Source organism: Giraffa tippelskirchi, chromosome 3 (assembly GCF_054371585.1).
Source record: "Giraffa tippelskirchi isolate mGirTip1 chromosome 3, T2T-mGirTip1v1.2.pri, whole genome shotgun sequence".
In the NCBI taxonomy this organism is placed as follows: Eukaryota; Metazoa; Chordata; class Mammalia; order Artiodactyla; family Giraffidae; genus Giraffa; species Giraffa tippelskirchi.
In genome coordinates, this window is record NC_137277.1 from 22,778,712 (window position 1) to 22,793,774 (window position 15,063).

Sequence of the window (15,063 nt, forward strand, 5' to 3'; positions counted from 1 at the left end):
AATAGTAAATAAAAATGGGATCAGAAGAGTTATGTTGATAGAGGGTCCACTGAGTTTATTATTAGCAATGACAATAAGAGAGAATATATAAAAACTAATTTTAAAAGCAGACAAAAGCAGGGAACTTTTCTGGTGGTTCACTGTTTAAAGCTCGGAGCTTCCAGTTCAGGGGGCACCTGGTCGGAGAATTGAGATTCTGTGTGCTGCACAGTGTGGCTTAAAAAAGGAAAGAAAACGAGAAAGGAAAAAAAAAGGAAACCAACAAAAACAAACATGTAGGATTGAGAAAAGAGCAGTGGTTCCCAGATGGAAAAGGGTGGTGGGAAAGGTATAAAGGGGGTCAACTGTATGGTGAATTAATGGAAAATAAATTTTGGGTGGTGAGCATGTTGTAGGGTATACAGAAGTAGAAATACAGTGTTTTACACATGAGGCTTATACAGTGTTATAAACCAGTGTTACATCAATTAAAAATTAATAGTAACATTCAAAAATATTACAGTACAGGGTTGTTTATTTAATGAAGAGAAGTTTTAGTCACTTAGTTACTCATGAGGATTTCACTAAATAGAATGATAATTGATGTTCTTTATGAAAGCCATGAGATACCAAAAAATGATTAAATTATATCCCCTTAAACCTTGGGGGGGGCAAGGGTTCATGTGATACATTTTGTTTCATACCGATTTTTAACCCAGTAGTTACATATATGACTCTTTATAAACATAAGCATATGTTTAGGCTGTTTTTTCCCATACCATGTATGCATGATGCATTTTTATTTGAGTTTGCTGCTGCAATTAATCTATATGTTTCCTTGGTGAGAGAATAAAAGATGTATATTTTATTCTACATTAGCAGAATGCTGAAGTTCAATAATTACTATAGGCCTCATTCTTGTCCTTTGTAGTACTTCAACTTTCTTTTTCTTTGAAATAATTTGTTTCTGTAGAGCAGTTTTAGGTTTACAGTGAAACGAGAGGAAGGTGAAGGTACAGAGATTTCTCATGTGCCCCCTTCCTCACACATGCAGGCCTCCACCCCTATTATCAACATAACCCACCAGAATGTTTTTTGCTTATTTGTTTGCCAAAGATGAACCTATATTAACACCTTATAATTATCTTAAGTCTGTAGTTTACCTTAAGGTTCACTCTTGGTGTTGTAGATTTTATGAAGTGAAGTGAAGTTGCTCAGTCATGTCCAACGCTTGGCAACCCCATGGACTGTAGCCTACCAGGCTCCTCCGTCCTTGGAATTTTCCAGGCAAGAGTACTGGAGTAGGTTGCCATTTCCTTCTCCATAGATTTTATGGGTTTGTACAAATGTGTAATAACATACCCATCATTACAATATCATACATAGTGTTTTTACTGCTGTAAAAATCCTTTCTGCTTTGCCTGTTTATCTCTCTCCCTTCTCATCCCTTGTTGTTCAGTCACTCAGTCGCGTCCGTCTCTTTGCGACTCCATGGACTGCAGCCTGGTTTCCCTGTCCTTCACCATCACCTGGAGCTTGCTCAAACTCATTAAGTCGGTGATGCCATCAAGCCATTTCATCCTCTGCCGTCCCCTTCTCCTCCTGCCTTCAGACTTTCCCAGCACCGGGGTCTTATCCCTGGCAACCACTTATTTTTTGATCTCCATAGTTTTGCATTTTCTGGAATATTACATAGTTGGAATTTCCTTAAACCTTACTATAGGAGGAGACATACAGTGTACCAAGCATTATGTTGGATATAGAAATAAACGGGACTCTGTCCTCAAGAAACTCAATGAGGAGTAGAAAAGACTGACAGGAAAATAATCAACGTAAAGGTATAATGGAGGTTTGCCTAAAGCAAAGTTCATGTGTAGGACATTACAGCCAACTTTAGAGAGTTCAGAAGATGCTTCCAAGGAAATGAGACATGAGCTGAGTTATAAAGGGGTAAGTAATGATTAACTGGATGTTGCAGGAGAGTAAGAAAGAAGAGCATTTCAGATGAGATTATTGTTTCCTCTTTGTGGGCAGAGGCAAAGGGTTTTTGATTCAGGTACGCTACAAGATTTGAAGCTCAGGCTCTTTTGCATGATACATAGTATTATAGTTTAGGATATTTTCCCCCTAAGGCTTGCCTGGCAAACAAACTCTTCTTTGTGATATTGTTTATATTGGAGAATTTACGAACTTTTCATATACAGTCCATTAATAAATTGGATGCTGCCTGTCTCAAACTAGTAAAGTAATGCTCAAAATTCTCCAAGCCAGGCTTCAGCAATACGTGAACCGTGAACTTCCAGATGTTCAAGATGGTTTTAGAAAAGGCAGAGGAACCACAGATCAAATTGCCAACATCTGCTGGATCATCGAAAAAGCAAGAAAGTTCCAGAAAAACATCTATTTCTGCTTTATTGACTATGCCAAAGCCTTTGACTGTGTTCAATTCAGTTCAGTCACTCAGTCATGTCTGACTCTTTGCGACCCCATGAATCACAGCACGCCAGGCCTCCCTGTCCATCACCAACTCCCAGAGTTTACCCAAACCCATGTCCATCGAGTCCGTGATGCCATCCAACCATCTCATCCTCTGTCGTCTCCTTCTCCTCCTGCCGCCAATCCTTCCCAGCATTAGGGTCTTTTCCAATGAGTCAGCTCTTCGCATGAGGTAGCCAAAGTATTGGAGTTTCAGCTTCAACATCAGTCCTTCCAGTGAACACCCAGGACTGATCTCCTTTAGGATGGACTGGTTGGATCTCCTTGCAGTCCAAGGGACTCTCAAGAGTCTTCTCCAACACCACAGTTCAAAAGCATCAATTTTTCGGCGCTCAGCTTTCTTCACCGTCCAACTCTCACATCCATACATGACCATTGGAGAAACCATAGCCTTGACTAGACGGACCTTTGTTGGCAAAGTAATGTCTCTGCTTTTAAATATGCTATCTAGGTTGGTCATAACCTTCCTTCCAAGGAGTAAGCGTCTTTTAATTTCATGGCTGCAATCACCATCAGCAGTGATTTTGGAGCCCAAAGAATAAAGTCTGACACTGTTTCCACTGTTTCCCCATCTATTTCCCATGAAGTGATGGGACCAGATGGCATGATCTTAGTTTTCTGAACGTTGAGCTTTAAGCCAACTTTTTCACTCTCCTCTTTCACCTTCATCAAGAGGCTCCTTAGTTCTTCTTCTTTCTGCCATAAGGATGGTGTCACCTGCATATCTGAGGTTATTGATATTTCTCCTGGCAGTCTATATTCCAGCTTGTGCTTCCTCTAGCCCAGCGTTTCTCATGATGTACTCTGCATATAAGTTAAATAATCAGGGTGACAACATACAGCCTTGACATACTCCTTTTCCTATTTGGAACCAGTCTGTTGTTCCATGTCCAGTTCTAACTGTTGCTTCCTGACCTGCATACAGATTTCTCAAGAGGTAGGTCAAGTGGTCTGATATTCCCATCTTTTTCAGAATTTTCCACAGTTTATTGTGATCCACACAGTCAAAGGCTTTGGCATAGTCAATAAAGCAGTAATAGATGTTTTTCTGGAACTCTCTTGCTTTTTCAGTGATCCAGCGGATGTTGGCAATTTGATCTCTGGTTCCTCTGCCTTTTCTAAAACCAGCTTGAACATCTGGAAGTTCACGGTTCACGTATTGCTGAAGCCTGGCTTGGAGAATTTTGAGCATTACTTTACTAGTGTGTGAGATGAGTGCAATTGTGCGGTAGTTTGAGCATTCTTTGGCATTGCCTTTCTTTGGTATTGGAACGAAAACTGACCTTTTCCAGTCCTGTGGCCACTGCTGAGTTTTCCAAATTTGCTGGCATATCGAGTGCAGCACTTTCACAGCATCACCTTTGAGGATTTGAAATAGCTCAACTGGAATTCCATCACCTCCACTAGCTTTGTTCGTAGTGATGCTTTCTAAGGCCCACTTGACTTCACATTCCAGGATGTCTGTCTCTAGGTGAGTGATCACACCGTCGTGATTATCCGGATCGTGAAGATCTTTTTTGTATAGTTCTTCTGTGTATTCTTGCCACCTCTTCTTAGTATCTTCTGCTTCTGTCAGGTCCATACCATTTCTGTCCTTTATCGAGCCCATCTTTGCATGAAATGTTCCATTGGTATCTCTAATTTTCTTGCAGACATCTCTAGTCTTTCCTGTTCTGTTGTTTTCCTCTTATTTCTTTGCATTGATTGCTGAGGAAGGCTTTCTTATCTCTCTTTGCTATTCTTTGGAACTCTGCGTTCAGATCACAATAAACTGTGGAAAATTCTGAAAGAGATGGGAATACCAGACCATCTGACCTGTCTCTTGAGAAACCTGTATGCAGGTCAGGAAGCAACAGTTAGAACTGGACATGGAACAACAGACTGGTTCCAAATAGGAAAATGAGTACGTCAAGGCGGTATATTGTCACCCTGTCACCAGGTCTCTCACATTGTAGGCACATTCTTTACCAGCTGAGCCAGGAGGGAAGCCCTAATATCTTGGTAGTGATGGACTATTAATAAGATACATATTAGGCACATTGCCTTTGTGTAGGTTATTTATGTATATGGACACAAAGCTGTTTGTCTTTTGAGACTGAGAGCCACATCACTATGTGAAGATACTATTTTTTTTCAAGTCCTTTTTATCTTCCTATCATTACACATGCTAGTACATGAACTCCCACCAGGCTCAGCTTGATATTGTGGGGCCAGTTTTTAATAGCCCTAAAATCATGACTCTGTCAAGATCGAGGCCATCTTGAGGACAAAGGAGCATGAGTATCTTAGGAATATAACCCTAGAAGAAAACATTATTTGGAAAATAATCTTTTAACAGTCACTTTGTTTCCTGAAGTTTGTGTTTTCTGTGTGTTAACTGTGTTATTGTTCAAGGCTTGGATGCAAGAGTTAGCTTGCAAAATACAAGATGACCCAATTAGATACATATAGCTGATACTGAGCCAGTGGTTATTGTTTGTATTTTTACTTCTTGCCACTCCTTTGAGTTTTTAACATATTTTTTACTTCTTTTTTTCCTCTTTTTGTTTTTAAATTATTTTAGATTTACTGAAAAGATTCAGAAGTAGTTCAAAGAAATTCTGTAAAACTTTTACTTGGATTCCCCAGTGTTAACCTTTGACCTTACTTATATTATTGTTTTCTTAACTATTTGGCTTAAGTTGCAGACCCTGTTTTTTACCCAAGTCTTCAGTATGAATTTTCTAAAATCAAAGACTTTCTCATGTATAAACACAGTAGAGTAATTGAAATTATCGTAATTTTGAAATGCACGTTGATGTGATACTATTATGTAGTCTATAGACCTTATCCCTATTTTACTAGTTATCCTATCCATGATTCTATTTGTGTTCTTTGTAGTACAAGGCAAGAAAAAATATTTTTCTTTCTGATTCAAGTTGCAGTCCAGGATCACAGGTTGGATTTACTTGTCACTTACCTTCAGCTGGCTTTAATTTGAATAAGCCTTCAGTCTTTCTTTGTCTTTTATAGCCATTGGCAGTTTTGAAGATTCTTTACAGAATGTCCTTCATGTGTCCTTCATTAGCACAGTTTTGTAGGAATACCACAGAAACGATATAGTATTCTTCTCATTGTTCACATGCTGTGCTGTGCTAATCGCTTCAGTCATGGCCAACTTTTTGTGACCCTATGGACTGTAGCCGGCCAGGCTCCTCTGTCCGTGGGATTCTCCAGGCAAGAATGCTGAAGTGGATTGCTGTGCCCTCCTCCAGGGGATCCTTCCGGCCCAAGGATTGAGCCCACATCTCTTATGTCTCCTGCATTGGCAGGTGGGTTCTTTACCACTAGCACCACCTGGGAGGCCCCCTCATTATTCATATCATAAGCATAAGATGTCTGTTTGTCCATTACCGTTGATGTTAACTTTGATCATCAGGTTAAGGTGGTGTCTGCCAGATTTCTCCACTGTAATGTTACCATTTTCCCCTTAAGTGTCCTGTGGTGAAATACTTTGAGACTATGTGAATATCTTGTTTCTCATCAAACTTTAACTCAGTCAGTTAAAGTTTCTGTTTCTTGCTTGAAACAGTTATTACTGTTGTGGTTACCAAACGGTCATTCTCTAATTCCATCATTACTTCTACATTTTACTAGTTGGAATTCTCTAAAGAAGAGTTTTCCCTTCTGTCCCATTTTTTCCTTTCTTTAGTAACATCAGTATATACTCATGATACTGTTTTATTCAGTGTGTGGTAATCCCATTTGGATTATTCTTGTTTTCTGCTCAAAATGTTTCAGATTTAGCCAGTGGGAGTCCCTTACGGTTATGTTCTATGTTCTTTGAATATGTCCCATCATTCTTTGAATATATCTTTGTTTTTCGGCACCAGATACTCTAGGATCTTCTTGTACTTTTCCTGACCTGGTCCTGGGATCAGACATTTTTGCAAGGAGCTCAGGGGATGATTTTTAGTGGAGAATGGTATTTAAAAACTAAGATCTCTACCCTAGCTATGTTTATTGCTACTGGACATCATTGCTTGTAGATCTCCTCATCAGATGGAGCTAAGAAATACATGTTTGGAGGTGGGTAGTGCATGAACACATCTTTATGCAAGTTTATATCTGTATCTAAATACGTCACTCTGAATCTTTGTTGTGTCGAGACAAGAACCGAGGAGCATACACTCGCATGACAAATAGATAGATTAAACATGACAATTCTCCTACATAACCAATTTATACTAACACCTCCAATCCTAGTCTAATACCTTCAGGCTCATTTTAGCTCTCCTTTCCATATTTATGGGCATGATATGACTCTTCTACTCTAAGGGAGAAATATGACTCTGTCTACAATATAATTACTTATCTACTCAGTCTTAGATTACACATGAAATAACCCATTACACTGTGAAAAATCTAATTAGAGTTCATTATTTATAATTTTTTGGTATGAGTTCGTTTGTTTTTGGTCTTTTGCCTGGTGATATACAGAAAATACAGAGTTCAAAAGTTACATTGGTTCTCTTTTTTTATATTATTCATTTAAAGTATTTTAGTTCATTTTATTCATCTCTGTGTATTCAATTTGGAGTTTTATTCAGTGTATTCATTTGTTTATTTTTAGCAGATAGGTAACTTGGCTGTCCCCAACCTACAAACTTTGTGTCCCATGTTGTAGGTGGCCCCTGAAATGCAAGTTCAGTTCTTCTAAATTTAGCAGCTTGAAGTGTTTCCACCACACGCAGTACTCAGAGGTCTCTTGGGGGTTTGGACGAAATTTGTGCTCCCTCACCTCATTCTCTTTCCTTTCTCTCCTCACTTCCTGTTGCCTATGGTTGCTCCCAACTCTGCTCTTGATTCCCCTTCACAGATTTCTATTCAAATTCTAAGAGCCCCAAGTACAACCTGTCCTCAGTATAAAACCCATGAAAAAACCAAAACACCTGGAGAGTCGCTCGTTCCCTTTTCCCCTTTAATAACTGCCTGCATTTGTTCACTCTGTTGCTTTCAGATGGTTGTTTTTATATTTTGTTCACAATTTGATGTTGTATCTAGAAAGTTAGTCCAGTGGAAACTTACTCAGCCATGACCAGAAGTAGAACTGAATTTTGTTTATTTCTGACTATATAAAACAAACATGATCAGCGATCAGATAGATCTACAGGAGATATGTCCCTCCTTTCTGCCCCATCCCCATCCTTCTTTTTGAATCTTTAAAACGAGTTCTGACTGAAGAATGATTCTTGACTTTGACTTCTTTTGAGTATTAGATCTCAAACTCAGGCAGATGCCATCTTTGACATTCATTTTTTGTTAGTGGGTATGGATTAACCAAAAAATTCCTCTTCATCTAGAGATTTGAATTGTCAATCAATGAAAAAGCTTTGCTGTTATCCACTGTTGTCATCTCTCTACCCTGGTGTATTTCAGTCCATGATCAGGGGGTTAAAAACATGAAGGTGTAGTTGTCTGCAGTTTGCTTTAAAAATATCTGAATTGCACATCTTTTATAAATGTTTTTGAAAATCATGAATTATCACCTTTATATAATATTCATAAGAATCACCTGGAGAGATTGGTTTTTTAAAAAAATTCTGCAGATATCTGGGCTCCACACTCAGAAATTCTGAATACTTTCGGAATACGTCCTCCAGGACCATGCACATCTTTTTTTTTTTTTTTTTTATATGGCTATAAGATCTACTTATAATTAGACCCTAACTTCTTCCACATTATATTTCAGAAACCTAGCCAAAGTCTTTTTGCTTGAATGGAGAAGATGAGACCTACTTTGCTTAAACTTGGGTGGCCTAAATCTAGGCCAATTTTTCAACAATCTCTTGATAAGAGATGGGGAAAGACTTTCATTGAAGCAGTCAAGCAGGATCCTTCAGTAGTAACAGACCCTTTCATTCTCCCTCAGTTTTCTTATCTCTTTGATCATAATCATTTTGGTTATGGATAATAGGTATCCTCAAGAAGGAATTGTGTAAAGGGTTGCAGTGTAAAGTACCAAGCCTGAAGATGATGAAAAACAGTATAATGTAGTTTTACTGTTCTTACCTGTCATATAAAAATAGTATCATTTCACCTTGACTTATCCTACAAATGCATACGTAAAATTATAGTGATTTTTTTAGTTTAAATTAATGTTAACCATATTTAGAAGAATAAATGCTCTCTGTGAGCCTCCTCTTCACCATCCTCCAGCACCCAGTCACTGTAACTAAAACTCTAGCAGCTTATCCCATCAGTCTTTATATTTGGGTTTCTAAAGGTAATTGTCTCTCCTGTCAACTACACAGGACAAGTAGAAGTCAGAAGTTACTAAATAATAGCAGACATTTAGACTGTGGAGTGGTTGAAGGGATTTAAGCACAGAGGCTTATCACATCCATCTTAGGCTTCCCTGATAGCTCAGTTGGTAAAGAATCCGTCTTCAATGAAGGAGACCTTGGTTCGATTCCTGGGTCGGGAAGATCCCCTGGAGCAGGGATAGGCTACCCACTCTGGTATTCTTGGGTTTCCCTTGTGGCTCAGGTAGCAAAGAATCCGCCTGCAATGTGGGAGACCTGGGTTTGATCCCTGGGTTGGAAAGATCCCTTGGAGAAGGGAAAGGCTACCCACTCCAGTATTCTGGCCTGGAGAATTCCATAGGGTCACAAAGAGTCGGACGAGACTGAGCGACTTTAACTTTCAAGCACAGAAGCTTATCACATCTATCTTACTAGGAAGCCAGATCAGGACTGGAAAGTCCAAACTGTTATTGCCATAGAGGAGCACAGAGACTATATTTGGCTTCTTTCTCTCTTTTTAATGTAGCATAATGTCAAATCCAGGTGAAAAGCCAACTCAAGGGAAGTTTGACGTTAAGAACCCCAGACAGTTCATTCTAAGAATGGAATTATGGTTGTTGGGATATGTGCTTCAGAGAGTCTCCTAGGTCTACGTTTGACCTCTAGCCTGAGGTTTCATGTCTTGTCTATTATGCTTTATTTTGTGGAGAACCTTTCTGTTGAAAGGTTACTAAACCTAGTCTAACTAGGATCCATTATCTAAAATTTCTCTCCTGTGTCCCCGCCATGTGTAACATTATATTTATGCAAATTACTTAGGGATTACCGGTGATTTGGCAGAAATGGGATCTAGAGGAAGCTCCACAAAAAAGATAGTATATAGTGGATGACAGGGAAAAGCAGCAGCATTAAGCAGTGTAAGAAGGTTTGTTGCATTAGGTAAACTTACTGTTTTAGGAATTGAGGTACCTAGATTGATAGTGTATATATTTATTTGGGAATGGAGTTTGTAATCAGTATTTAAAAAGATGGAAATTTTATTTTATTAAAGAGAGCCATCAGGGTTGTAGCAGGGTCACCTCAAGGGATCAAGAAAGGCATTCTTACTTTCCATCTATGGACAGATGTAGAAAGTGTGGTATATGTATACATTGGAATATTATTCAGCTTTTAAAAGTAAGGCAGTAAGACAGCACGGATGAACCTTGAAGACACGAAATAAGAAGCCTGTAACAAAAAGGCAAATACTATATGATTCCACTCATATGAAGTATGTAGAGTAGTCAGATTCATAGAGAAACAAAGTAGAATGGTGGTTGCCAGGAGCTGGGGGAGAGGGAAATGAGGAGTCGCTGTTCACCGTGTCTAGAGTTTCAGCTTGGGAAAAGGAGAAAGTTCTTGAGATGGCTATGGTGGTGGTTGTCCAGCAGTGCGAATGTACTTCATACCATTGAACTGTGCATTTAAAAGTGGCTAACTATAAGTTTCACGTTATGTATACCAAATTAAAAAATAGTTTTAAAAAACTTTATTTACAAAATGTACATAACTTTCTGTCTGCTGTAAATATTAACTCAGTTTATTCCAAGTTCTAAAATGTGATTGACAGCCTCTAATCACCAAATAGTTTGTTCTATTACAGTAACTTGGAATAGAAAATGTAGCCTTCATCTCCACATTGATACTTGTTGACCTCCATTTTGTAACACTCCAGTATCTCCAGCTATCTCAAGGAATATCATCTTTAACGTACATGCTATATTGTACCTTTTGCCACCTGCAGAAGAGCTTCACTTGTTATTCAGATCAAAATGACCTTTAAAGGTATTCATGAGTAAGGAGACCTTGAAGCTCAAGTCCCAGGATGCTCTGACCTGTTTTTATGGGAGGCTTATGGTATAGAGAGTTATAATTCTTCGGTGGTGGTGGTGGTTTATTTGCTAAGTCGTGTCCAACTCTTGCAACCACATGGACTGTAGCCCTCCAGGCTCCTCTGTCCATGGGATTCTCCAGGCAAGAATACTGGAGTGGGTTGCCATTTCCTTCTCCAGAGGATCTTCCCGACCTAGGAATCGACTGCAGGCAGATTCTTTACCAACTGAGCTATGAGGGAAGCTCTATCATTCTTTAGGCAAGTTAATTATTTTAAATAATAATGCTTCAGTAATATTACTTAAACTCTCTAAGAGAGTCTCGACAATAATACTAAACTGTCTAAGACTGAGAAAAAATTTAGGTGGTGTTTCCTGACATTGATGTATTAAATGAGTTTTACAATTTCCCAAATTGGAATTAAATATATAGGGATTTAACATTTTATAGTTGCTAATTTTTAGGTGTTACCAGTATTCTATTTTCTTCCCTGCATAACTAAAATTGTTATAAAGGTAACCCTCCCCTTGCCTCTTTCTTTTGATAATCAAGAGTGTAGAAATTGTTTTTTTACTTTAAAAAAATGTATTGGAAATATTTTATCATCCCTTGATGTGAATGATTGAACTTGTACTTACACATAACATTATCAGGTAAAAGATGACTTTCTCCCCTATGTTTTATATGGGTAGTATTAATCTTTATAAATTGCTTCAGCTTTTTGTGTGATTATTTATTAAAGGAGTTCTGTCTTTTTGTGCATGTGTTAACATAGCCAGTTACTTATAGGCAAAAATCAAGAGAAACTCCTTCATCATATAATGTATAGTAAAATTTTTCTCCATCTCTTTTTAGGATATTTTCTTTTCTGGATGTTGTTACCTTGTGTCGCTGTGCTCAGGTCTCCAGGGTAAGAATGGCTGACATGATTAGAAGAGCATCCTTTCCTGACATTAATGATAATCAGCTTCTGTAGCAAAAGAACCATTTACTTCAGATGGTAGTTGTGTGTTATATTTCCAAGGATGTTGTTGCACCCATGGCATACCTGAACCCATGTTAATTCTACAGTGGAACTCTACTGTATATATTGTTTCTAACTTTAATTTTTTGAAACTCTTGACTATTTCTATAATACATGCAGAGAAAGCATCTTCAAGGGAAAAGCATATTAACCATGCAAATTAAAAGATTAGACTTTACTTAGAACTGTAATAATACAGTGTTTCATTATGTTTTCCAGTTACTTCATTTTATGTATATACATGGAAAGCTTTTGTTCTCTCCTGGTATTTTTTTCTCAAAGGGTTATAACTAGAATTTAATTTCTAAGAAATTATAGAGCAAACCAAATTCCTTTCTCAAAGTCAGTTTCTGCATTACTCTTACTTACCAACTTTTGACAATTGACATTACTGTGACAAAACAGTGAAATATCATAATCTTATTGTTGCCGCTAATACTAAGAATAGAATCTCTGTTGTGGGAAAATTACATTATGAACCATTCCTAGTCTCTTTTGTAATATAGATATAAGTGAGTGAATACATATAATTACCACCTTTTTATAAAATGGACAATGGCTTTTTGATTGTTTAACAAATATTTATTGAGAACCTACTATGTGCCAGGTATAGTTGTAGGTGCTGAGTATGTAATAGGGTTATATATCAGAGTATTTATCTTTGTGAAGACAGGTTTTCCTTCAAATTTCCAATACCAGTTTCCTCAGGGAACAAAAAAAGCACAAAACTTAGCATAGAAAATTCACCTTATCTTGCTAACTCTAATTTCTACATCGTAAAGCCATACTGAAACTGTGTATCAGCTATTTAGGAAACAGGCAGTCATATTTTGATGATTTCTATTCATGACATTTCTATTCCTGGTGCCTAAGTCGTTGCCCTAGTCATAGCTGGTACAAATGAGTTGGGGATTCTTTTCTGTCTACATTTGAAGCTGAGGTCATCACTGAGAAAGAAAATTCCCAGTCCGGTGTCTAAACCTGTTCAGTAGCAGAGTCTCATCTCAAGAGTGTTGATTTGAGTGAGTTTTAATTGTTTTCATGTTCAGGTTCTTCCTTCTTAATGTGTTTTAACTTAAAAGGAAGCACAATGCCAGTCTTCGTTAAATCTGTACTGTTGGTTCATCGGTAGTTAACCTGTTACTCTCTGTACTTGAAGTATTTCGTTAATGTGCTTTAAAAAAAAAAAAAACTCTGGAGAGAAACCTGTCATTCCTAATTTTAGTCTCAGTTTAGCATGTTTCCTGCTTGCTGAAAAAAGTAGTGTGAGGAAATGAGAAATATCAAGCCAAATCAGAGGTATATTTAGCCCATGAATCTAGTGAACACATGATCTTTGCAAGTTTTATCTCTTGTCTCCCATGGAGCCATTTAAGAACCCATTGAGGGTGTCCCTCATGGGTCAGTGATAAAGAATCTGCCTGCCAGTGCAGGAGACACTAGGTTTGATCCCTGATCCAGGAAGATCCCACATGCCACAGAACAACTAAGCCTGTGTGCCGCAACTGTTGTGCCTGTGCTTTAGAGCCCAGGAAGCACAACTACTGAATCCTGTATGCCCTACAGCTTGTACTTAGCAACAAGAGAAGCCACCGCAATGAGAAGCCCGCACACTGCAACTTAGAAAGTAGCCCCTACTTGCTTCACCTAGAGAAAAGCCCACACAGCAACGAAGACCCAGCACAGCTAATAAAAGATAAATAAAATGTTTTAAAAGAAAAAAGGAGAAAAAAAAATTAGAAAAATATGAAGCCACAAAATGAGAAGTAACATTGAAATCCTAAGAGAACCTTAAAGATTTCTAGAATAATGACTTTGTTTTCCTCTGTACCCCTGGCATATGTCTTGCTGGTTGTATGACAGTTACCTGGGACTTGAAAGTGTACCTGCAGTTCCCTTTTTACAATTTCAGTATTGAATCTGTGTTTTGAATTGTTGTAGAAGGAGATGATACTCTCAGTTTATGACTTAACAGGATTAAGACTTTTGTATACACTTTAAATTTAATAAGAAAAACTTTTAAAGGCTTTCTGATTAAAATACAATGCAGAATGATCCATAGGAAGTTAACTCTGTGGAGTCATTTTTCACCTTATCCTGAAAAGCTTTCTTGCCTCTCTTTAGCTAATTAAAGAAATGTATGAGAAGTCTAAAAACTTGCACTGTTTTTAAAATTACCATTGAATCAAGTTGAAAGGAAAGATGACCAATTGAAAAGCATGCCTGAGTGAGCTAATTGGTAATGAGGAAAGTATTAAAGTCTCTGTCACGTATATAGAGAAATGATAATGTCTTTTTTGTAAATCCAGGTCACAGTTTCAGGTCCAAACAAGTGATGCTATGGATTAGCGTATTTTTATTGAACATGGTATATGTATTGAACACAGTACATTCAGAGTCCATCTTCTTTTTTTGGTTTCATCCTCACCTTGTTCCTAGAGTAACAGACTTGCTTTTCACCAGCTGGATCGTCTCATTTTGAAATTTGAAATTCCAGTTAGAAAACAGTCTCTGACTATGGTCCTTATTACAACCTGTCCTTTCCCCAGTCCCCTAATGTAAGATCTTTCACAGCTGCTAATTTCTGTACCCACTCATTTATGAGATAATCTACTTGGACAATAAAACATGAATCAGAAATGAGACTCACCTTTTGGGAGTTAATGATGGGGGTGCTGAGACATTTTTTGGACAATTTCAATCATTAGTAGGTTGACTTTTGAACTTGGATTTTGCTGGCTTTTTCCCTTCATTTCAGCTTCTGCTCATTTTGTGTCTTTTTCTTCAAAATAGGCCTGGAATGTTCTGGCTTTGGATGGCAGTAACTGGCAGCGAATTGACCTGTTTGATTTCCAGAGGGATATTGAGGTATAATTATGTGGTGTGTGGCCCCATTTCTCTTGTTAGAATGTAATTACAGCATGGAACAAATTAGCCTCAGCTATATAAATTTCCTTTCCCCGGAGAGAGAAACCATTAATTTTAGTGCATCCGAATTTTATGAGAGCCTGCAGTGTTGCCCAAGAACTTGTTCAGCTCTTGAGAATAAGCAAAATTATTTTACTGAAATAATAGTAAATTATTTATTACTAAGTTTTTGTTTTTGTTGTGGAAATATGGACCTGTGTTTGCTCTTTTTAGGAAGTCTTTTTATATCCGTTTATGGAAAAATAAGTGAAGTTAAGAACTTCATTTCAGTTCAGTTCAGTCGCTCAGTCGTGTCCAACTCTTTGCGACCCCATGAATCGCAGCACGCCAGGCCTCCCTGTCCATCACCAACTCCTGGAGTCCACTCAAACTCATGTCCATCAAGTCGGTGATGCCATCCAGCCATCTCATCCTCTGTCCTCCCCTTCTCCTCCCGCCCCCAATCCTTTTCTGCATCAGGGTCTTTTCCAGTGAGTCAAC

General features: G+C 38.0%; 1 protein-coding gene across 6 annotated transcripts in view; it reads left to right on the forward strand.

Moving 5' to 3' along the window:
* FBXL20 (F-box and leucine rich repeat protein 20) overlaps window positions 1–15,063 on the forward strand; it is a 93,496-nt gene that overhangs the window by 54,938 nt on the left and 23,495 nt on the right. For 4 of the 6 annotated variants that reach the window (XM_081582235.1, XM_081582233.1, XM_081582236.1 and 1 more), the window contains exons 3-4: window positions 11,487–11,541; window positions 14,449–14,523. In XM_081582235.1, the coding sequence (XP_081438361.1) occupies window positions 11,487–11,541; window positions 14,449–14,523 (130 nt within the window). The remainder of the gene's footprint in view (window positions 1–11,486; window positions 11,542–14,448; window positions 14,524–15,063) is intronic. The other 2 variants (XM_081582234.1, XM_081582238.1) reach the window with 1 other exon arrangement.